The sequence below is a fragment of the Sabethes cyaneus genome, chromosome 2, assembly GCF_943734655.1.
Source record: "Sabethes cyaneus chromosome 2, idSabCyanKW18_F2, whole genome shotgun sequence".
Lineage (NCBI taxonomy): Eukaryota > Metazoa > Arthropoda > Insecta > Diptera > Culicidae > Sabethes > Sabethes cyaneus.
Genome location: NC_071354.1, coordinates 202,209,164 through 202,232,519, shown reverse-complemented (window position 1 = coordinate 202,232,519; position 23,356 = coordinate 202,209,164). Strand labels below are relative to the sequence as shown.

General features: G+C 40.4%; 2 protein-coding genes across 2 annotated transcripts in view; one reads left to right on the top strand and one right to left on the bottom strand.

Annotated features, from left to right (window-relative positions):
• LOC128734095 (uncharacterized) overlaps positions 1 to 16,701 on the top strand; it is a 58,943-nt gene extending 42,242 nt beyond the window's left edge. The window contains exons 2-8 of the mRNA XM_053828109.1: positions 4,966 to 5,076; positions 5,143 to 5,243; positions 5,307 to 5,528; positions 5,594 to 5,685; positions 5,837 to 5,947; positions 6,027 to 6,192; positions 16,401 to 16,701. Of these exons, the coding sequence (XP_053684084.1) occupies positions 4,966 to 5,076; positions 5,143 to 5,243; positions 5,307 to 5,528; positions 5,594 to 5,685; positions 5,837 to 5,947; positions 6,027 to 6,074 (685 nt within the window). The 3' untranslated portion in view covers positions 6,075 to 6,192; positions 16,401 to 16,701. The remainder of the gene's footprint in view (positions 1 to 4,965; positions 5,077 to 5,142; positions 5,244 to 5,306; positions 5,529 to 5,593; positions 5,686 to 5,836; positions 5,948 to 6,026; positions 6,193 to 16,400) is intronic.
• LOC128734094 (uncharacterized) lies at positions 16,590 to 18,652 on the bottom strand. The gene is made up of 2 exons (XM_053828108.1): positions 18,366 to 18,652; positions 16,590 to 17,919 (listed from the first exon to the last, which is right to left on the bottom strand). Exons 1-2 carry the CDS (start codon positions 18,533 to 18,535, stop codon positions 16,770 to 16,772), a joined length of 1,320 nt encoding a protein of 439 aa, XP_053684083.1. The 5' UTR covers positions 18,536 to 18,652; the 3' UTR covers positions 16,590 to 16,769.
• Positions 18,653 to 23,356: the final 4,704 nt, after the last annotated feature.

The following is a 23,356-nucleotide window of genomic DNA, read 5'->3' as shown; positions in this document are numbered from 1 at the left end:
TCTTCATCCAGATGTTGTAGTTGGTACGATTTATTATTCCCATGCAAACAAATGTGTACAACATTTGTCAATGAGCGGTGAATTGTTGTTTGGATATCAAAGATTTTATTTGCATTTAAAGAGATCTGTCAATCACAAAACTATTGAAAAATATACCTACGTAATTGTTTGACTAGTTTGAATGTGTAAAACCCAGCAAATAGCACTCACTGAATTCTAAGATTAAGTTTTTGTCACAATTTCAATAAGATGGTTTTTTGTCCTTACAAAACAAAAACAATTCGCGAATATGCCTATACCTACCTTCTCTCTAGTAAACTGCATGACTCTTCGATTATTGTGTCGCCGATAAACGCGAACACAAGCGTGGGCAAAAGTATTTCACTGGTGCATTTTCGCTTACTAAGTGATTCCGCATCGCACTGCATCAGCGACGAGAGGACCGATATTGGAAAATTATAATTAGACCGTTTGGTGTTGTTTAGATTTTGGCACAGCTGTTGTCCTACGGTCGGACACTGCATGTCGAGCGTCCACATGAATTCCATACAGGCCGGCCTGTGGCGTGTTCGATGCGATATTAAGATTAATGTCGCCGAATTAAAACGGAACGCATCTTCGAGACGTCGGTTGGGTCGACCTTCTCCGATGACGGTGCACTGTCAGCTGTTCAAGCGGGGCCTGTTTTAGGGTACAGAAGAAAGTTCCGGTTTAATTTTGGTCGCCAGGTTTCCTGCGGTCTGATAGTTGGATTATTTGCGGTAATGGTCTTATGAATTGCCACCTCATCTAGAGTCAATATGCAAAATCAAAATAAAGAGAGGGGAGATTTTGGAACGCGCCTGCTTTTACAAGTTGTTTATGCCAGAACACGATATTGTATTAATGTGCATTTGATTACATCTTGCTAGAGACTAGAGCCAAAAACTACAGTTTATTGTTTAGTTTATAAATACGATGCATAGAGTAGAGCGAATCTTACCTGCAGCCCTGCAGGGTAATATTTGGAAGTTTGCAGGATAATTTTGAATTGTCCTGGTAGGGTAGACCGAATCCGCATTGACGGGCCTTTACGGTAACTCCTGTCATCAAATTCCGTACTCTCACATCATCCATTTTATTCAACGCAGAACACCAGCTTGCCTTAAAGAGAAGTAAAGCAAAGCCATGGGTATAAACGTCCTGTTGAGAACTTGACCCTTCTTTATCGACGGACTTCGCAGCCAGCTATTATAGTACAGGACAATAACGTGGCTAGTGCAGCGATGCTACTGACTCCATAGCAGCACCTTCCAGCCAGTGTGTGAGATAATCGGTCAGTTTTTGTCATTTCATCTGTGCAAAGTTTTGATAAATGGAAGAAAAAAAGTTAAAAAATGGCGAAAAATTGTCTCCAAAATGCATGAAAATGTCTGCATTTTGTGCTGAAACATTACCTGAGGTGTAAAATAGAACAACATATGTAAAGTCTATCACAAAATTCGATAAAAATATGTAAATAACTTGGTAATTTAAATGGTAAATGGTAAATTGTGCGTATGATATAAAACCTGCGATATTTTAACCTTGAAGCTATTCCTAATGACGATTTTGAGTTTCCAGACACATTCGAGCCATAATATGATGGATTACACAGTTCCACTTCAATTGGTGCAAATTTAGGTATATCCGGGTCATTATTGGTTATTGACCACCCTATTCCCCCTTTCGGGAATCCAGCCACTTTAATAACTGCTATCGTTCCAATTGCAAGAGTAACGCACCCCTTAACCCATTTTAACCTTCCTAACCCTTGTAAGAGACCGTGTCTTTCGTCAACTCCCCTGCGCTGATTCTTTTATGTCAAAAAACATGTGTTTGACAAACGAAGATTGGACCCATTCCAGCATTACGGGACACTATCCCTACTATGCAGATCGGTTCCTGTTTCATCAAATCGCTGGCATTCTAGTGGAAGATAAAGTACTCTTTAAACAATTATTTTACATTTTTAATGCTGGAATGTGTCATTGAACCATCCTCACGTTCCGGAGTTATGGTAGAACCAGGGTTGCCACATGCACAGATTATTCTGTGTTTAAGAGATATTTGAAAGAAATCGCCTGTACAGAATCTGTATGCATAGAATACAGATTTTCGCCAAATTACACGGATTAAACCGATTTTTGAGCTTTTACATGAGCGTGAAAGAGACGGAAATAGTCAGCAAAATGACTCTCTATCTCTTTCACTCTCATTGTTTTGCATAGGACAGATTTTTGCACAGATATTTTTCCTTGCCGTACAGATTGTCAGATTTTTCCAACAAAAAACACAGAATTATATGTGTCATCCCTGCTCCTGAATTCGACATGGATTGTCGCCGAAAAAGTAAAGTAAAAGTAAGTAAAGTAAGTTCCAGTAAATGATAACCCAGATTATTTATTTATTTTTTCCGTTCAACCACAGATAAACAGACATAGCTCTTGGATGAATAATCAACAAATATTATCGTACCTCACATTTAGCCTGAACACTAACACCATCTATGATCGACATTCCCAAATATCAAATATCAATATGGGCATCCCTCGAAGTAGCAAGTATTTTTTATGAGAATTCCCCTTCTTTCGTCAAAAAGCGCCACTTTAACCAAAATGGAGGCATTCCCAACTAAGCCCAAATTTAAAAAGACGGTATAATCGGTACGATGAATGGAACACGAGTGTTATGTCTGTTTGTCTGTGGTTCAACCATAAGTTGTGTGTCAAATGACAATTACCTAAAATTGACTAGTGCTACAAATCAACATAAAATAACATAAAAATCTTCAAAATGCGATATCGTCGCCAATCACCAAAAGAAGTATCATTGTCTTTTTTTACACGGTTTGTTTTTTTTCGATAACTCAACAGCGGTACAACTTAGGGACCATTTACAAACTACGTGACAAATTAAAGCATGTAAAAAAGTACCTGTGTGTATAGTAAATTAAAAATTTGCGTGACAAACATTTGCTAAATGTCAAGGTTTGTCGAATTGAACCTGCATTCGTAGTCCTATGTGAGCCCCTCGTTCGTGCTCCCAGGCACAGACCTTTTTATACAAGACTTCAGTTTCGATTGAATGCTTGTATCATGTCGATATAATCGGTTGGAAGTAGGGGAACGTTGCTCTTTTGTTACGGAAATATTTCACTTTCAGGACATCAATTTAGACTAGGTACAGTGTTTAAACGATAACATCGATTGAACAAAAGGGGTGATTTTCCACTTTTACACAAATTGTTTACTTTCAGGACATCAACTTGGTCTATCTGCAATCGAAACGAATAATCGCGGATGTGTTAAACAAGGCGACTGTTACTTTTTTTTTATATAAAATCTGTCGTCACGGTCCTGGGAAGCAAAAGCGTACTTACATGTGAATGGTTTATTGACAATGCTTGATACTCATGCTTATAGTGACTAGTTGTATAGCATTTTTGCCTCATAGCATAGTAGAAACCAAAAGTTTTACTTACTGTGTAATTGTTCCATCCACTTTCATCGGACTAAAAACAGATATGTTACCAGATTCGTTTTAGCTAGCAACTGAATATGGAGCAATTTCAACGTCACTGAGCACATCTTTGTTGTATGCCCTAATACCACATTTACGAAAACCGTTTGTTAAATTCGGACACATCTTAGAGACCAATAATTCGTCCACAGTGGTGACGCATGAAATTCTTAGAAGAGTTTGCATACAATGTGGAAGCACGAGTACAGTAATAAAATTAGCACGAGCATTTTAAGCTAATACCAAAATATGGGAGCCGTAACCGTCAATGATTAAGAGAGCTAGCTTTCCCTTTGTAGGATTAAAGTTCTTCAGGAAGTGGTCGAACCAATCGATAATGATTCCAAGGGTCTTGTATCCGGAAAGATGACAGTGGAACTTCGTGCCTTTTCATGTTAGTGTCAAACAATCTCGACTCTAAATCAAACAAATGCTTTACTAGTTCTGCTTTTTGTTCTGAATAGAACACACAGGTTGTTTCAATCCCAGGATTTTTTCTTCTACGATGAGGCTATCCACCTAGCTGGCGTGATTCTTGTGATCTGGAACCTAGTAGATGCAACGTTTACATACATTTCGTAGCCAATAGCAATGTTTTACCAATGTTGTTGTTGCGACTGTGCTCGTTTGTCTCTGGCTTTTTTTTTATTTATATAGGCTCTCAAAACATCTAGAAAACAAAGGGTTATTATGTACACTATTCATTCTATTTTCATTGTTCCTGGTTTACACCGAGTTTACACCTAAAAGATAGGATATTTCCAATTGTTTATTATAAACGAATAATTGATGTACATAATTACACTTTCCACCAGATCCATAGATCCACTTTAATAAATTTTGTACGGAATGTTGCATCTAATTTAAATTCGACTTTTCACGTTAAAAACGCTAATTTATTGGGAGTGAAATTTGGAATTGCATTGAACAGATATTTTTGTATTTTTTTATTTTCCCTCGCATTTGACAGTTCCAGCAAAACATAGGGTGCCACTAACAGTTCAAAATACTCTCAGGAGATGGTGACCGTTAACTATAGTTTGTAGGGTGACTGTATAATCGAAAACTGTTTTAATTATTTTTAAAAATTTTTTCGGTAATTAGGCTGCCTCTTTATTTAACCCACAATTTCTGTTTTCGCATTTCGGATTGTTTGTTTATTAGCCTGAGTCTCCAACTTGGAGTTAACAAGTAATTGACACACAAACCCGTGAACCCTACCATAATTTTCGGCCATCATCCCATATTTGGTAATACACGATCCGTCATAAACTGGCATTGTTCCGTAGAATTCGAAGCGCATTCAACATTCGCTGCTATCTAATTTGGCTTTCAGGAAGTGCAGCGCCCCAGTCGTGTCCGAAGTTTTTTTTCTTTGCGCTATTACTGACATTTGGTTTTGTCTGTCCCGCTTGTCAATTTCAGCAAAAACATCTGCACCGAAAAGCGGATCGTCCATGTACCCGTCTACAAGAAATCGACCGTGAAGCATTTTGTTCAACCTTGTCCGGATCAGACGCTGTGCAGCGGTTTTCGGTAATGCAGCATGATCCTAATCGATTTGACTAATCACTAATCACTACTGTGGAACATGTTTTACAGTGCCAATTATGAGCCAACGTATCACACGGTTAAGAAGGAGGTCTACGTTTGCTGTCAGGGATGGGAAACAGCAACCACCATTTCTGAAGGTTGTTTCAAGCGTAAGTTATCCAACATCTAGTACCAAGCGTGCCTATCAGATTTATGAGGTTTACCTTTAACAGCCGTTTGTAAGAGTCAGTGCCGCAACGGAGGTACTTGTACTGCTCCAGACACCTGTACGTGTACCGTTGGATTCACAGGAGCGCAGTGCGAGCAGGACATCAATGAGTGTAAGATTGAAAAACCATGCGACCAAACGTGCTACAATACAGACGGATCGTACTACTGCACGTGTCGAGATGGGTTCATGCTGCAACCCGATCGCCAGAGTTGTAAGCGAATCGGTAAGAGAATGCATTAAAGGAAGCAAATTGTCGAAAATTTAACTATCTACTGTGTATAATCGCAGAAACGGCGAACGACGTCGCCACCGAAGCCAGAGATATGGAAAACGATGTCGATTACGACAGCCTGGATACGCGGTTATCCAAGCTGGAGAAGGTATAATTGACCTACCTTTTTCTACTGCATGAAGGCAAAATTGATCGGCAATTCAAAATAATGCAAATTAGTAACAACGATTTTATTTTCCCATTTACTTACGTGCTTCTCATTTCCTTTGCTGGTTCACCTATATGCATACTTTTTATAGATTATCTACAGCGAAGATCGCAGATCACAATCGGAGAACCACGAGCTCAACAAGAAGGTCCAGTATGCGCTGGATGCTGTTTCTTCGCTGCGATCGCAAATTTCTCGATTGGTACGTCTAGTCTAATTCCACTCGGGAACCTGGTTGGTTGCAACTTAATATATCTATTTGCATTTCTTTCATTTTGCAGTCCCAAAGGCTTTATCCGAGTGTAGACTACGGGAATCGGATCAACTAGTGAACGACCAACTGTGTGTGTGTGTGTGGGTGGGTTGTTAGACTCGAGCTCCGATTCTCTCTCTCCGACGTAGGATGTATTTATTGTAATTAATTCTAGGCCGTGTTTTTAAAATAAGGTAAGTCTAGATGTATCCCAGTTGATTTACATCATTATTATGAATCATCATAAATTATTAATATTGTCACTTTCACTTCGTCGTCAACTCAACCTTACCCATTTTCGTCGTCAGGAAAGTTATTTTATTGAATTTTCTCACGAACACGATTACAGGGAACAATATTGTTGTATTATTCTGGAATGAGAAACGACTGATATTTCTGAAAGCTAATTTATTCCTACTAGCTTCTTTAGTGGTTGTTTAACGATGGACGGTTCGTTTTATTTTTATTTATTGTCATGATTCTATGAAGCCTTGACAGCAAGTCAACTCGGTTTTGATCCTCCCACGCATAGCCCCCTTCAAAAGAAATTGCAGGGTACTTGCGACTATATATCTCAATGAATTATTGGACTGTAAAATACCGTCTTATTGAGTAAGCCACCTATTCTTACCCAAAACGGCCCCTGAAACCCAATACAAATCTGAATAAGTTCCAGATGCGATTGGAAGAGCTTACTGATTTGCAGGAACAGCCAGTTCGTCCAGAACCTTAGGAACAGCGGGAACTGTTGATTGGAGGTTGAATTAATCCAGCAGCATGAACAGTGGCAGTACCTCCAGTTAATTTCGAGATACTGTTGGTTTTACAAGCCAGTCGTATGTTCGAATCTCGGCTGGGAGGTGTTATGAAAAAGTCAGTAGGATCGTAGCACTAGCTCTGCTATTGTCCTGTACAATGAGAGCGGGCTGCAAGGTCTGCCAATAAAAATGATCAAGTCTTTGAAGATGTTTAAGTCTAAGGCTTTGTTTTGCCGATAGTAAAGGGTTCCCACATCAAATTGCACCACGGAAGAAACGTTGTAGAAAACTACCCATTGGGTATTTTCACTAGAAAATTTGACCAGAAGTAGTTTAGAGTGTATTGTTTACACTTTATTTTAATCGCGGTCAGTTTTTCGAAAATTGGAAAAAATGGCGTCACCCAAAAAGCAACGTCGCGACTTTATTTTGCGCAGGCATCTGGAAAATCCTCAACTCTCTCATCATAAATGACGGGACTTACGTCAAGGCGGACTTCCGGCAGCTTCCGGGGCTACTATACTTCACCGCCCAGCACAAGTTTTATGTTCCGGTGAAAGTAAGGATGCAGAAATTTTCATAGTTTGCCAAGAAATACATTATTTGGCCAAGAAACACATCATGTGGAAAACGGAGTGCACCGTTCGTGACTACTGGGACTGTAAACGGGCAGATCTACCTCAAGGAGTCTGCTAAAAGGAGGATCTACCTCAAGGAGTCTGTACAGAAGCGTCTGCTGCCTCTGTCAAAGCAACATGAGGGCCCTACGATCATCTGGCCGGATCTACCTTCGTGCCAATATTCAAAGGATGCATTGGAGTGGTGCGAAGCCAACGGAGTCACTTTCGTACCCAAGGACATGAACGCCTCCAACGCACCGCAACTATAGCCCATCGAAAAATACTAGGCTATTACGAAGCAGGCACTATGGAAGCATCCCAAGGAGATCAAGTCTGAGGAAGACATGAAGAAAAAGTAGATTTCCGTACAGATGAAGCTGCAGCCAGGTTGTACAACACTTTTTGAGTGGAGTTAAGCATAAGGTGCGAGCATACGGTTGTGGTATTGAAGTTGAATGAAATAAATATGCCAAAAGCTTACTATAATAGGCTATATTTTGTTGTCTGAAAGTTTGAAAAGGATCGGTCAATTGGGTAATTTTCTACAGCGTTTCTTCCGTGGTGCAATTTGATGTGGGACACCCTTTAGCAGCTTTGGAGAATCTATTGAAACTTGTCGATGTCGTTTTTCTAAATGATTGCGAGGGAATGAGTCTTTTTGCTTTGTGTTCGCTTCAGTGTGTGTCGGAATGTGTGACTTGACATGATCAAGAAAGGTGCGAATCGACCTTCTTAGGAACAGCTCAGCGCGTATCACTATCACGCTCTCATGATCCCAAGTTGAGCGGTAAGTGCACAGGAGGATGTGTTGCTGAAGTTGCTGAAAAAAGCCATGACTTATCCTAAGAAGCTTCTTGAATTCTTTATTGAGTATATCAATAAACCTTTCTGCCTGGCCATTGACTACGGATGGTGCAGAGCAACTGGCAGATGGCAAATTCCATTCCATTTACTTTTCAATCCAGCAGCGGGTGCTAGGGGCTATTGGAAAGTGGCAGCCCAAGACCGAGAAAATGAAGACGGCTCTTGAATTCGGCACGGATTCGATAAACGGATTGTCGCCCAAAAAGTAAAGCAAGGGAAGAAAGATTCAATTTACTTCTGGCACCAGTGCAAAGGATCGGAACTAGCGGACGGCTGGATCCTTTAATATATTTTGATCCTTTAGCTGATTTGCAGTCTGCGACCAACCCTTATTTGATACGTTAGATAACCTCTGATTGTGAGAACTACCGAGCGATCACTATCCTGAATACCGCCTACAAAGTGCTGTCCCAAGTCATCTTCCATCGACTATCGCCAATAGCCAAAAGATTTGTGGGAAGTTACCAGGAGTAGTTACCGGCTTCATGGAGGGTCGGACTACAATGGGTCAAATCTTCACCCTGCGGCAGATCCTCCAGAAGTTCCGCGAATTCCGAGTCCCCACGCATCACCTATTCACCAATTTCAAAGCCGCATATAATAGCGTAAAACGATAAGAGTTATGGAAAATTTTGGATGAAAACGGTTTTCCGGGTAAGCTTACAAGACTTATCATGGCTACGATGGATGGGATCCAGTGCTGTGTGAGAATCTCGGGTGGATTGTCGGACCCATTCGAATCTCGCAGCGTACTTCGACAAGGAGATGGTCTTTCCGGCCTGCTATTCAACATTGCGCTTGAAGGTAAGGCGAGCGGCGATCGAAATGCGGGGCACGATTTTCAATAAATCCAGTCAATTTATCTGCTTTGCTGACGACGTGGATGCTGTCGGCAGAACATTTGAGGCGATGGAAGATCAGTACACCAGACTGAAACGCGAAGCAGAGAAGATTGGATTGAAGATAAATATGTCTAAAACGAAGTATATGCTGACGGGCGGGACCGAGCGCGACAGGGCCCGCTTGGGCAGTACCGTGGTAATCGACGGGGATAAGTTCGAGGTAGTCGACGAGTTCGTATGATATTAAAAGGCCGTGAGATTAAAAGGCGTATTATCAGCGGAAGTCGGGCCTACTACGGACTGTACAAACACTTGCGGTCGAAGAATCTGAGCCCCCGTACAAAGTGCACACTGTACAAAACGCTAATTAGACCGGATGTCCTCTACGTGCATGAAACGTCGACAGTGCTAGAAGAGGACCTACGAGCACTCGGAGTTTTTAAACGGCGGGCGCTAAGAACCATCTTTGGCGGAGTGCAAGAGAACGGTGTGTGAAGGCGAAGAATGAACCACGGGCTCGCGCGAACCAAGTATTCAGAAAGTGGTTAAAGCTGGACGGATACTTTGGGCAGGACATGGTGCTAGAATGCCGGACAACTATCCTACAAAAATGGTTTTCGCAGCGGATCCGGTAGGAACAAGACGAAGAAGGGCACAGTGAGCGAGGTGGCAAGACCAGGTGGAGCGACATCTGGCGAGCACTGGGTGCCCGCGAAACTGGAGATCAGTTGCCATGGACCGAAACAGATGGAGAAATTATACTGCGCAGCCCTTGTCGTAAGACGTTAGGCCAATTAAGTAAGTTGATAACCTCTTGTAATACTAGACCACGATTCACATTCGATTCGATTTGTATGGTCTACTGAGGAAATTCATCAAGCACGACAGCAGTTCAGCATGATCGAAGCTTGAGGGCAACACGAATTGGATATCGAAGTCGTAGAGAGGAGGAGTATAAGGGCCCAATTTGATACTTGAAGCGACCTTGAATATCCTGTGATATCCTTTTCTGCGTCGTTCCGGAGCTGACGCATTATTACTGTTCCCAGACCATTCTTGCAAGTGTCACCTACAACAATGATTTCTTCTTTGGGATAGTATTGTGTCAACAATTAATCAAATAGATGGGCAGCGTTGGAAGTCAATCGGCAGTCCAGTTCCAGCGAGCTTTCTCCTTAGCAGACGATCTGAAGGCCTCCTCCTCCTCATCTAACAGGTTTAGAGCCGGGGCGGCTCGTGCTGCATCAGGAACTGCCTCCGTTGCACTCGGCCTTGGGCTATTCGTCGCTAATTCATTGAACGTCTCGGCACTCGTAAATTAACTTAAACCTGTTCGAGTATTGTGAGTGCAATTGTGTTCAGATTAAGCGAGTTCATTTTTAATTCGAATATTTGGTAACTCTATTGAAATACGCAAGTTGCGCCTCCAAATAGATCGTTTGTTGGATAGGAGTTGAGCGTTTCCCTTCGCTTGTATTGATGGTCAGGAAGTTGCTGGAGGTCCGGAAAAATGATGTCTAGCGGCTGTAAGTAGTACTCTATCCAGGGGAAGATGATTTCGATGATTGCTGATATCAGTGTTGCGAAGCGCACACTCGTGTGGCCTGATTTTCTCACACACGCATACTCATTCTAACGAACACGCCACCATAAAACATCCCTTTCGAACTCCCGCTTTTATTTCTTCACGCATTGCAATGAGTTTTTACGAGTGGGTGTTTAGCTAACAGCTACAGTCGTCGCTTGTCGTTCGTCGTTGCAGCCCGATCTGCTGATACCGATTATTACTCGCGATGGCTCGCATTCCCGCCCGTGAGTAGAATCGAGGGCGAAGATAAAGAAGAAAAGGAAAAGTAATGCAAAATTTCTATCCTAGTGCGCCACCTGCCTCACGGGCAGCTGATTCCTCACGAGCTTTTTGACACGCGAATGTGAGGATGTGCGTGCACGAGTGTGTGTGTGTGTGTAGCAGAATGTCTGCACACAGCACCGGTGGCTGTTTCTTTTACGCCTGCGTGTTTCTCATACTCTTTCGCGTGTGCTTAGGCATGGTTGACTTCTTGCTCGATTCGCAACATTGGCTGATATTATTATTATGTAAATGGCTGTATTCGTTCCAATTATTATTACTTCTTAGTGGTATGCGTCTGACAGATCGACGTGCGAGAAAAAGTGGAAGCCTGTTAGCTCGGCAAACATTTCGTTCGGATGGGACAAAGGACAGCAACCCATTACAGCTTGGTTCAATCAGCGTTTCCCCCAGCTTGGTAGAAGGGAGGAACTACGAAACTGGTAAGCGTTACTTCAACGACCCTCTCTTATCTAATTTTCCGCTCTTTCCCGTGAGGTCTTGTCCCATTCTGTTTGGATACTATGAACTTCATTACTTTCTTTCATTACTTTCTTCTTTCTTCCTGTCCTTAGGGGCAGGCAGCTCATGACGGCGATCCCACTATGCAGCGGATTTCCCTTATTCGTTTCCACCCCATCGGCAGGCAACCATGTTTTGGCCGCCAACATCTCGTGTGTGTGAAAATGAGATAGTATTTCACCACTGCGTTTCACTCAACTTAAATTTTGAGCTCGCGGAGCATCCTCACGCTGTCACTCATTGCAGCTCGATATAGAGATGCCATTAGGGTGTTCGTTTCCCTACCAGGTACGCGGCGGTAGTACAGCGACGGATGTGGAGCGGGAGCCTGACTTATGAAACGCTGTGTCTTGACAGCTATATGCAAGACGGCAGAATGATCTGCGAGACTAGGCATCGCAGTCCTATTAAGAAGGCATACTTAAAAAAGTTATACTACGAATAATTTAGGAAATGAACCACAACGGAATTATAGTATGGACGCCGGCGATCGAAAAAGGACAACGTTTATTGAAAACGCGATATCTGTAATGTCAAGATTCTATTTGAACCGATACTTGCAGGTATCCTTGCAAAGTGCACCAGTTGCGAACAGACTTGTGGGAACTTATCAAGCCGGCTTCATCGAAGGTCGGTCTACAACGCATGAAATATTTAGATTGCGGTAGATCTTTCAAAAGAGCCGTGAATACAGAGTTCCCACGCACCATTTGTTAGTTGACTTCAAAGCCGCATATGATACCATCGACCGGAAAGAGCTATGTGTCGTGGCGCTTTAGTATTAACTGCATTCTTCCATACTATGAGAAATCATGGACGAGAACAGCTTTCCCATGAAGCTCCTCAAACTGATTAAATCGACGATGGATGGTACACAGTGCAGTGTTCGGTTTTCGAGTGGATTGTCAAGTCAGGACCGATACCTCTTGACCATCAGTAGTATAATGATCGACGGCGATGACTTTGAGGTAGTCGACGAATTTGTACCAGCCGACGAGATTCAGAGGCGTATTATCAGCGAAAGTCGAGCTGACGACGGGCTTCATAAGCAATTGCGGTCAAGCAGACTAAGCCCTCGTACAAAGTGTACCCTGTACAAGACACTAATAAGACCGGTTGTTCTCAACGGGTATGAAACATGGACAATGCTCGAAGAGGACCTACAAGTGCTCGGAGTTTTCGATACGTTTTTGGAGCGTCTTACTAGAATACGAAACAATTTAATTCTACTATTTATATTTTATTCACGACAAATAGGTATTTCGCCTACGGCTTGCAAGCTTCCTCAGTGTCTGTTTTCGAACTAAATTAACCAAAGCAATTTTACAGTTTTTATAGGAGCTTAAGGGTACATAATATATGTGTGGGTACACAAAATTAGTGTAGGTGAACGGATGTAATGTTTGCTTAAGACCACCTGTGTAGGTATACGCAGTTGGCGTAGATAAACTAATTCTATTGTAAACCTGTATTGTATTGACCTCGGCGACAGTTGGTGAACTAATTCTATTGTAAGCTACCCCGTAACAAAGTGACAGTTATTAACAGTTTCCCATAACACCCGCCAGTGTCAAAAATGTCGCGACGATCGTTTTTACGTGCCGGTCAAAATTGACGCACCTTCGATTTCCAAAGGAAATGTTAATTTTTGTTACGTTAAATGTGAACGCAAAAAGCTGACTGGACAACGATTTGAAAAGTGCGTATTGATTATTTCAGCATTGTTTCATGTTTTCGGTAAAACTGTTTGAATTCTCGGTGGGTTGCGGTATTTATTACAAGATTGTCACTCTTGTGTACGAGTTGCCTGCTCTAAAGTATTTAAATATTGCGTGTTTCATTGAAAGTTATCCGCTGCGCAATTCAAAATGAAATGCTCTTTCATGATTGCTGGATCGATTTTGTCGTTAACAGAACAAGTTAAGCAAAATTCAAGAGTAAATCCAAGCAATAGACATCGTTGCAGTTGTACAAAAAACACTCTGTTACATGACAGAACCAAATAGAGCATGTTATTATGACAGAAGAACCAGTTATGCTGCTATTGTCATTACCACGGAAACGTTTTAATACTTGACATAATCTTGTCAGTTCGTAAAATACTCTATTGAAATAATAAACCAATTCAGATCTTATATGCACAAGGGATTTTTTGCCAAAAACAAATGATAATAAACTCTTTCTTCGATATTTACGCCGCTTTCAAACATCTGTCGTGAATCATGAACCAGCAGTTTTAGGTACGTTCGATTAGTATGGGAGCTGTCACATTGTTACCGGGTTGATTGTAAGAGTCTGAAATCTAAAAAATCAATCTGAAAAACCTTATGGGATTATGCAAATAATGTGAAACCGGAACCTGAGAAAGGAGAGAGAGCGAAGTTTTTAACCAGAAGTTGTCTCGTCTGAGTGTGTTCCTGTATGTCCGTGTTTTGGCACATACTTAAAAAGCAAAGAATAACCGTTTCCAAGGTCTCTGTTTAGTAAAGCGGAGGAGCACCTCTTGTAAATCTCTAAACTCTCCGTAACATCCATCCTTCACGCAGAGCAGTTGTTAATTAGTTTTGCGTTGTCAATGGTGAGCGGATAGTTGCCGTTGAAGACATGTTCAGCCACTTTTGATCTAAAATGATGTGTCGATGATAATCGATCGATTATGCCGGATTTTTTAAAATTTTACTATTCAACAATTTCTAACAAATTTAATTTATTACAGTGGCTGGCGCTTAGCTACTAAATTAACCACACGTGATTAGCCAGTTAGTTGGTTTCGAGGTACGATGCTGATCTAACAAACTGGTCGTCGTATTCGTATGTTCAAATCTCGACTAGGCGATGCTCCTAGATAGAATCAGTAGAGTTGTTGCACTAGCTACGTAATTGTCCTAATAGCCCTTTAATAATACTGATGTGAAGTCTGTCGATAAATAGGGGTCAAGTCTTAAGCCTGGTATCCAGTTGAAAAGAAAACAGCTCAAGAAAAAAACCTGCTATTTACCAACGGTGTGGCACGCTAGAATTTTAGCATAACAAACATCTATTTTCATTCCGCTTTCACCAAAACAGGATAAACTGTTGTCGTATTTTCACTCATTCAACAGAAAAATGTTATATGATGTATAATATATTACAAAACCGCAATCCGCAAGAATATTCATAAACTGCATAAATAATCTTAAACTGCCATCATTTGGTACAGCCAGCAACAAGTTTTGTTACCCGATTTAACATTGCCTTAGGGTGAACAGGCCATTTTTCGTATGCCAGTGCCAGTGATGTCGGTTACGCACCAAATATATAGGAGATGACAACCTTGCCATCCCGTTGCTATTTACCGACCAATCTGATGGAGTTCTTTTAACGTTAGTTGCATATGAATCAATTGAACAACAATGGAGATAGAGCCGAAAGTGTAACTGCAAGTATCCTTATTTTTGGTATCGGGACGTAAAGGTTATAACCAATCGATTATTTCGACTAATCGATTATATAGCGCCGATTGATCGATGTCGATTATTGGCCGCCCAAAAAGTAATCGATTATTAACTAATCGATTAACTGGAAAAATCGGACATCACTAGATGTGTCAGGCCTTTCTCGGCATCTCTTGATGCTTTTGTTACCTCTGCCAAGTGTTCTTTAGTTCGTGTTTCCAGATTCCTTCTAGTCTGGCCGATGTAAACCTTCTCGCAATGTGGGCAACTGATTTCATAAATCCCGGATTTCCTGTGTTCTTCAATCGGGTCTTTTTGATCCCAATTTATTTTTGAGCTGGTTGTTTCGGCTCGTGTAGACTAGGTCAATTCCAAATTTTCTCATTTTTCGACGGAGAGGGCGTGTAATGTTTCCGTCATATTCTACTGCCACTCTCTTAAGTTCTGATGTTATTGGTGTAAGCGTTGTGAGTGATTTTTTGTATGCGTCTCTTCTTTCCTTGGAAATGTTCTGGATTGTCGTGTCTTTATATCCTTTCAGTTTTGCAATTACAATAAGAATGTGAGTTAATTCTTTTCGTTTCCCTAGCTCACTTAACGATAATGTTTCCATCTTATGTATCATGTGATGGAAAGCTTCCATTTTATGTTGGTGGGAGTGGTTAGATGAGCTAGGTATAACTCGTTTGGTGTTCGTCGGTTTCCTGTAAATTTCAATTTCTGTGCTTTCGATTTGTCTGATTACAACGATATCCAAAAAAGGAAGTTTTCCATCTTTTTCTATTTCGTGTGTGTGTGTGAAGTGTATGTTCCTGTGCGTGTCATTCATCGCCGCTAGAATGGTTTCCAGTTCTCCCTTTTTGACTGCGCTGAAAACGTCGTCGACGTATCGCCACCATCTTTTGGGAGCACCCTGTTTTGTCCCAGCTTACTTTCAATGTTAGCCATCGATGCTCACACAGGAACGGTGATAACGGGTTGCCCATCGATGCACCTTTTAATTGTTTGTAATAATTGTCTCTGAATGTAAAGTAGTTCTCCTCCATACACAAACGTGTCAACTTCAAGTATCCTCCCACATTTTTCTCCATGCGTTGTCCTCATGCTTTTTCAATAACCAGTCTTCCAAGAGACTTATCGATTCTTTCACCGGGACGCTGGAATAAGGCATCGTAACATCGAAAGAGACCATTATGTCATTGAGACCATTGCATTAAAACTTTGGAATGCTACCACCTCCTTCAAAAACTGGCGCAAGAATACCACCACAGCTTCCCACTGTTCCTAATAAAAGTACTAATCGTCACGAAGTGTGAATCCGAGGAAAAGGAAGATAGGCGAGAGGAAATTTCAACTACTACTCTAACGCAACAACAACACACGACAAGAATAGCCCAGTTGTTCAGTTCAGTTCAGCTGTTGTTTAACGAAACTTAATTTCCAGTTATTTATATAGCTTTGCCTCCATAGTAAATCCAACTGAACGTAACAAGGTCTTTGCTTATCATTTCAGACTTCAAACCAAATGTGTTTCGTCTATAAAGGTCCCACCGTGTGAGATACGACAAAGCTGCCAACTTAATACGAGGCAGCATACCAAAACCCCGCGCAGGCTGATTCTAGGTTAGAAGACGAAAGCCGGGCAGTGATCAGTCCAGCAGCTGGATAATTTGGAAAATAAAACTAGAAAGCCATTCGTTTCGATACATTTTAATACCCAAGAAAAAAAATCTATATTTATTGTCCTTACAGAGCTAAGAGACAATACACAAATAGGAGGAAGATTAAATGTAATGATTTTAATAAAATAAAAGTAACCAATCTGAAGAATTGCTAACCTTTACTTGCGTTTACTTGCTAGTGCGTCGACGGCAGGGCTGGTTTACTCAGACCAGCTATTGTAAAGCTCGGGATAGACAATATTTTTCCAATAGTCCATTGCTTTGTTCAACTTGTTAACGGCAAAGTTGCGGTTCAGATTAAACGAGTGCATGTAAATCTCATTGTTGGTCTCGAAATTAGGATCCGCCACGCACACGACACCGGCCGATTTGCCGTGCATGTACATGTGAATCTGAATTTCCATGTAGTATTTTTCGCAGATGGATCCATTTTCCGTAACATACTTCTGCATATGATCCTTCGATTTGGGACATTTGATTTCGATTACGTGCGATTGGCAGATACCATCCGGAACGTCGAAGATGATCGGATAGTTTGCACTTAGTGAAAGTTTGCAGTTTTCGTACTTGGTTTTTGTGTATTTTTCCAGCCGTTGCCGGACGGCTAGCTTCTTGCGTTGAATGACCGGATCAATTTCCTTGTGACATCCCAGAATGGTTTCGTACAGTACTGCTTGAGTGACATTTAGATTGATACAATCTGAAACTTTTGCACTAGTAATCCGAGCGTAACGCAGTTCTAAGTACCACGGGTTGAATTTCGGTATGAACTTTGTTTTGTCGGCCAAAACCGTTCCCGAAGACGAGATAACTGAGTGGGCATGCTCAAAGAACTGAGCTGTGTCGTACTTATTCTTAACAGCCGTAATAATCATCTCATGAATCGACAGATTGGCAAACTTTTTGTTAGTCGATGAAAAGTTCCACCGAAGTGGACAGTCGATATCTTCAGTCTGTAGAATGCGAACAATTTCCCGGATGAAGTTTTTCGCCTTGGTTTTGTTTAGTGGCGGTTTTGCAGGAATGTTTTCAAGCTCAGCGGAAAGCGGTGGGCGAAAATAGCAAATTACCTCACTGCTATCGTCGCACTCACCTTTCCGGTGCAACCAGCTAAGAAAGCTGATGGCATGTCGACAGTCACCTCCTTCGCTACACTCGCTGCAATCGATCGATACGATCCGATCGTCCTCCTCGTTGACGGTCGCCATCAGATGATAGGTCTTTGCTTCGTCATCGTTATAGCCGGTTGTTATTTGGCCCTTAACGACACAAATACGATCCTCACGTTTCAACTGAACATAGCAGATACCATCGTCTGAAAATTCCGGCTTGTTGGCTGCAATCGAGTGACTGCAAAAGAAATGAATTAGCGTTGACACTTACAAGAGTAAACATTAAAAGTAAAATCAATGTTTCTTACGACGCATTCTTGTAAGCTCTACCGAATAATGTTAGGTTTGAAGATATTATTTAAGTAAATCATTTTTCCATAATGTCAAGTCGTGTCACTGTAACTTTCAGGGATAGATGAGGGAGACAAATACAGTCATTCTGCACCCGTTTCCGTCAGCAGAGCCCGTAAACTGACTTGCCCTGTCAATAATTGTCCGTCAGTCATTCGAAAGAAGAAAAAAATTCGCAAAAATGGCATCCTTCAATGTCTAATGTCCTCCTCTCGGTAGCCGAGAAGAGGTGTCATTTTTTGGATTGACGTCTTGCTTGACACATTCGGAAAAAGTTCGTTGGAACTCGTTGACGCACAAATCGCGAGCACCGGTTTCACTACCGCTACTTACAGGATTTTCATTACATCCGGATTCTCCGCAGCGGACCTCATCAGCTGGACCATGTAGGCCCATATCGTTTCGCTGCTAATGCACGGCAGATTGTGCGAGCAGGCTTTGGTGAAGCCACTGCCCAGCACCGCGCTGTTGTCGTTCATTTCGAGACCGGTGTCCACTTCCATTCTTCACTTTTATTTTATGCGGTGCACCTTTAGAAACACTGAAGCCCAGGGAAGATATAAAAGTGTAGAACAAGAGCTTTTAGCTGATAAATTTTAATACTTTTGTTATTGTTTACCAACGCGTTCACCCGATTAATGATGGCTTGAATTTTCACTTGCCGATCGGTTTGTGCCTGGGCGGTTGGTCGTCCAGAAATAACGTATCACTTCCGAAAGGCTAACTTCAACTCCTGGTGAAATATTTCAGCACGATTTTCTTTAGCACGGGGTTGCCAACCAGCCGAGGTATCGGGAGCTTTGCGCCTATAAGTTTGCGCCCAAAGTTAAACGCGGGCTACACGGAAACAAATCTGTATGTTGACGTTAATATTACTTGACATTTCTAAAGCTTTCGATACGATGTCCCACAACATACTCTGCATGAAGCTTCAAACCAATTTCAATTTTGCAAACCACGCTACGGGACTTATTCATTCATATGTCACTGAAAGATGTCAAAAGCTTTTTAGCGATGGCTCATTTTCAAATAATATCCATATAACATCTGGTGTGCCCTACTGTTTTACCTGACTCACTGCGAATATGCGTGTTATTGAAATAAAACGTCACCATGCGTTTTATTCGTTTATAACGCATATGCAGCTAATATCGATAACAACCGATTTTTTATAAGTTGTGCTTTTATTATTGCATTTAACTTGTAAAAAGTTGCATAAATAACCATTCAGTTTCACAATACAATTATTGCGTACTACTAGCACAGTATAATCAATATATATAGAATGCCAGTGTCGCTGCAGTGCGCGTGGTAAACATCACACATGTTCAGATAATGTATTTACATTATATATGCAAATGTATGTGTGCCTGAGATTTATTAAAAGGGGAATCTCATTGTCAAACTTTGACAACCAGTTTGAAATTTCATACATGGCTGCCAAGTAATGTGATTGGAAGCTTCGCTTGCTTCAAATTTCTGAAAAAATCGGTGTAAAAGGGCGTAGTTGAGAGATTCTATTCATCCGGACGAAAAGAAAAAGAACGTTTAAAACCATTTCATTGGCATAAAAACGCAGCGGAGAACGCACTGATGACAGCACCAATAAGCGCACAGATAAAGAACAGATAAATAACAATGAGCAACTTTGACAATGAAGTTCCCGATTCACAGACTTGATACAGATTGTTAGCATCATGTTTACCACAATGAGTCCTATAGAAAAACAGCGACACTGGCATTCTATATATATTGATTCTACTACTAGCACCTGCAATATAACGTTTAAGTACGTTATTTTTAGTGATCAAAATCAACGATATTTTCGATACAAGGGCGATATTTTTCGAAACCTTTCGAACCAACACGATACCGCGAATACAACGCTATGCGCAGTGAGTCAGGTAACACAGTAGGGGCGTCTCACTATATTTATATTAAATATATTCACTGCAAATGATGCAATCACTGTAAATATCGCTTTGCATCCACGGTTGCAGCCAATAAAAAAAATTGCAGTAAAAAAATCTCGCTTGCATTTTTGCAATGAATGCAAATGATGTAAAAAGCTAATGCAAAATTGCGACACTAGATTTATATTAAATATATTCACTGCAAATGCTGCAAATATCGCTTTGCATCCACGGTTGCAGCCAATAAAAAAAATTGCAGCAAAAACATCTCGCTTGCATTTTTGCAATGAATGCAAATGATGTAAAAAGCTAATGCAAAATTGCAAAGTGAGACACCCCTTGGGTGTGCCACAAGGATCCATATTAGGACCCATTTTATTTACTATGTATATCAATGACCTCCCAGATATACTAAAGTAATACTGCAAAATGCACATTTTTGCGGATGATGTACAATTGTACACGCTTAAATGATTCTACCTGTAAATTGGTCGGATTTAGTTAAAGTTAGGTTGAAACTACTCAAAATGCCCTTAAAGTGTACAAACTCAGATTTTGAGTAGTTTTTCAACCAAAAAATTGGTAGAAGGAACTTAAAATTACGTTATTTGTCATAGAGAATAATTCAATTATCGGTAGCAAGTAGCCAAAATTGGTTGAAATTTTTACCCAAAGTTTGAGTTTGTACACTTTAAGGGCATTTTGAGTAGTTTCAACCTAGCTTTAACTAAATCCGACCTATTTACAGGTAGAATCATTTAAGAGTGTACTTCAGTTGCGAATCCATGTCTTCCCGCAATATTGACGCCAAAGTGAATTTTGATCTCGCTAGTGTAAATGAGTGGTGTACTGCAAACAGGCTATCACTACACTGAAAAAAACTTTTCGTATCCAGCTTTCCACGAGCGATAATGGTGGCTTTTGAGCACAATCTTTTGACATTTATTGCAGGAGCGTCGAGTTCACCCTGACGGAATTACTATATATGGAAACATCCATGATTGTTTGTTGTTCGAGTGTAAAAATGTAAACATTGTTTAATTTTGCAGATCAGCTGAAGAGGAATATAGCTGAACGGATTCAAACTTGTCTAGTGGTTTGCGACCAAAATTTGCTGAAGGCGCCGACTCAGAATACTTTTTACAATTGTGCGAATTAATCATTCGAGTGCACTCAGAGGCAAACATTAACTTCATATTGGTCGAACCATTGCCAAGTTTGCTCTCGAGTCTCGAACAGTGTCTCGACTTGATAAGAAACTTTCCGTTGCGTATTAAGACAATCGCGAAAACTGCTAAGCCACAATCCATAAACCTTCTAATCCGTTCAATTATGTCCCTCTTCAGCTGATCTGCAAAATTGAACAATGTTTATATTTTCACTCTCGAACAACAAACAATCATGGATGTTTCCATGGTAACTCCGTTAGGGCGAACTCGACGCTCCTGCAATGAAAGTCAAAAGATTGTGACCACTTGTGCCCAACATCTGCCATTATCGCTCGTGGAAAGCTGGATAGTTTCTATCTAGGACAGGACATGACACGTTGTATCGCAAAAGAACCAATTTGCTGTCAAAAAAGAGCCAGCTTCCTGATTGGCTGATTTCATGCGTGCAACTGTAGAAACAAAAATTCGCTAGGGAAGCGCAAACGTGTTGCTGGAAACCACAGCAAACCCTGAAACAATAAAGTTTTTCACGTTACTAGGTTTTTAAGAGTTTGTTTATCGTGGCTTGTTAACATAAAACAGACTAAATCGAAATGTAAGTATTATTCGATCAGATTCGATCTATTTTTGTGTAATTAGTGATCAACTAGGACAAGTGGCTTCTATCATAAACTGCAGCTGCATTCTTGGAAACACTTTTCGCTTGCCGTAGTAAATTTTGAATGGGAATCGCCAAAACAAAAACAAGAAGAAGAAGAAGTCACATGTCATGTCCTGTCCTAGGTTTCTATGTGTTTCACACATAGATTTTTTCCATGTACCCAGTAAATGAACTTTATGTGCCAAACAGTTACCATTTATGTGTTTTTAAAATTTACCTTTAATTTATAAGTTAGCACATACTATTCATATGCATATAATTTTCATGTGTATATCTGGGCGGATTGTGTTTATATGTGGCACATAATAATCATAAGGATTTTCATATGGAAATTTTCCATTAGTTATGTGCGGATTATATTTTGAGTGTAAATACTACTAAAACCAACGCTGTATACATCACAAGAAACACACTTTCTAACAATTTAATGCCAACACTAGAACTGCACATTAATTTTGTAGGCAGTGCTAACAGTCTAGGTTTTACTGTCCAGAATAACTTGGAATGGGACAAATACTTACTGAAGCAATGTGGCAGGATACATGCCTCTTTACGATCACTTCACAAAACTGCCACAGATTGCAGTCCTGCAATCAAATTGAACCTATTCAAAAGTTTAATTCTTCCACACTTTGTAGCATGCTATTTTCTACTGCTTGAAGCATCCGCTCCTATTTTATCAAAGCTAAAAATGACTTTAAATACGTGCGCGCGTTTCATTTTAGGCCTCAGTCGATTCTCAAGCGTGTCTCATTGGTTGCCCTTTTGAAAACTATGCGCGAATGAGATGTTCTCTGTTTTGCACATGCTAATCAACACTAGAGAACCGGGTTATTTATTTAACAAGCTTCAACCTTTTAGGAGTTCCAGATGCCGAAAATTTATTCTACGTCGCTATAAACTTCTAAATCTGGCAACACTTTCTTCGTACGAGGTGTGTCTTTCTGGAATTGTCTACCTAACGATTTAACTTTAGAAACAACCTTTAACTCATTCAGGAGAAAATGTATTGAGCACTTCAACCAATAGTTTTAAATGAGTACTTAAATTAGTAAATTTTTAACGAATATTTATATTTATTGTAAAATTACGTGACGCTTATTTTACCATTCAACACAATGTGACATTATAAGACTTGTTTTAAGTCGCACATAATAAAGATAAACTAAAAAACTTAAAAAAAATCTGTATGTTACTATAATTTGTTTTGCACATGAATCTATTTTTAGCAAGTCTTTGAAATTTTAAGCACTCTTTCACCAAATTTGATTATCTTTGTTACTAAATTTATTTAGTACCTGAAGAGAGTTTCAGTGAGAAAATGGGAGAATCCCCTCGAAAAAGAATTTTTTTTTGTCATGCAAATATTTATATCGGAAACAATTGAAGATTTTTCCCCAAATCACCTTAAATATGAGTTCTTATAAGTTTAAATCATTTCTTTTGTAACAAATATTATCTAGAATCAATTTGAAACTAAAAAATAATTTTGGCCAAAAATCGCAATTTTCCGACTATTGTGCGTTGAAGGGATTTTACCAATTCAATCCTATTTTATCAACAGTACATCTTTTCATAACA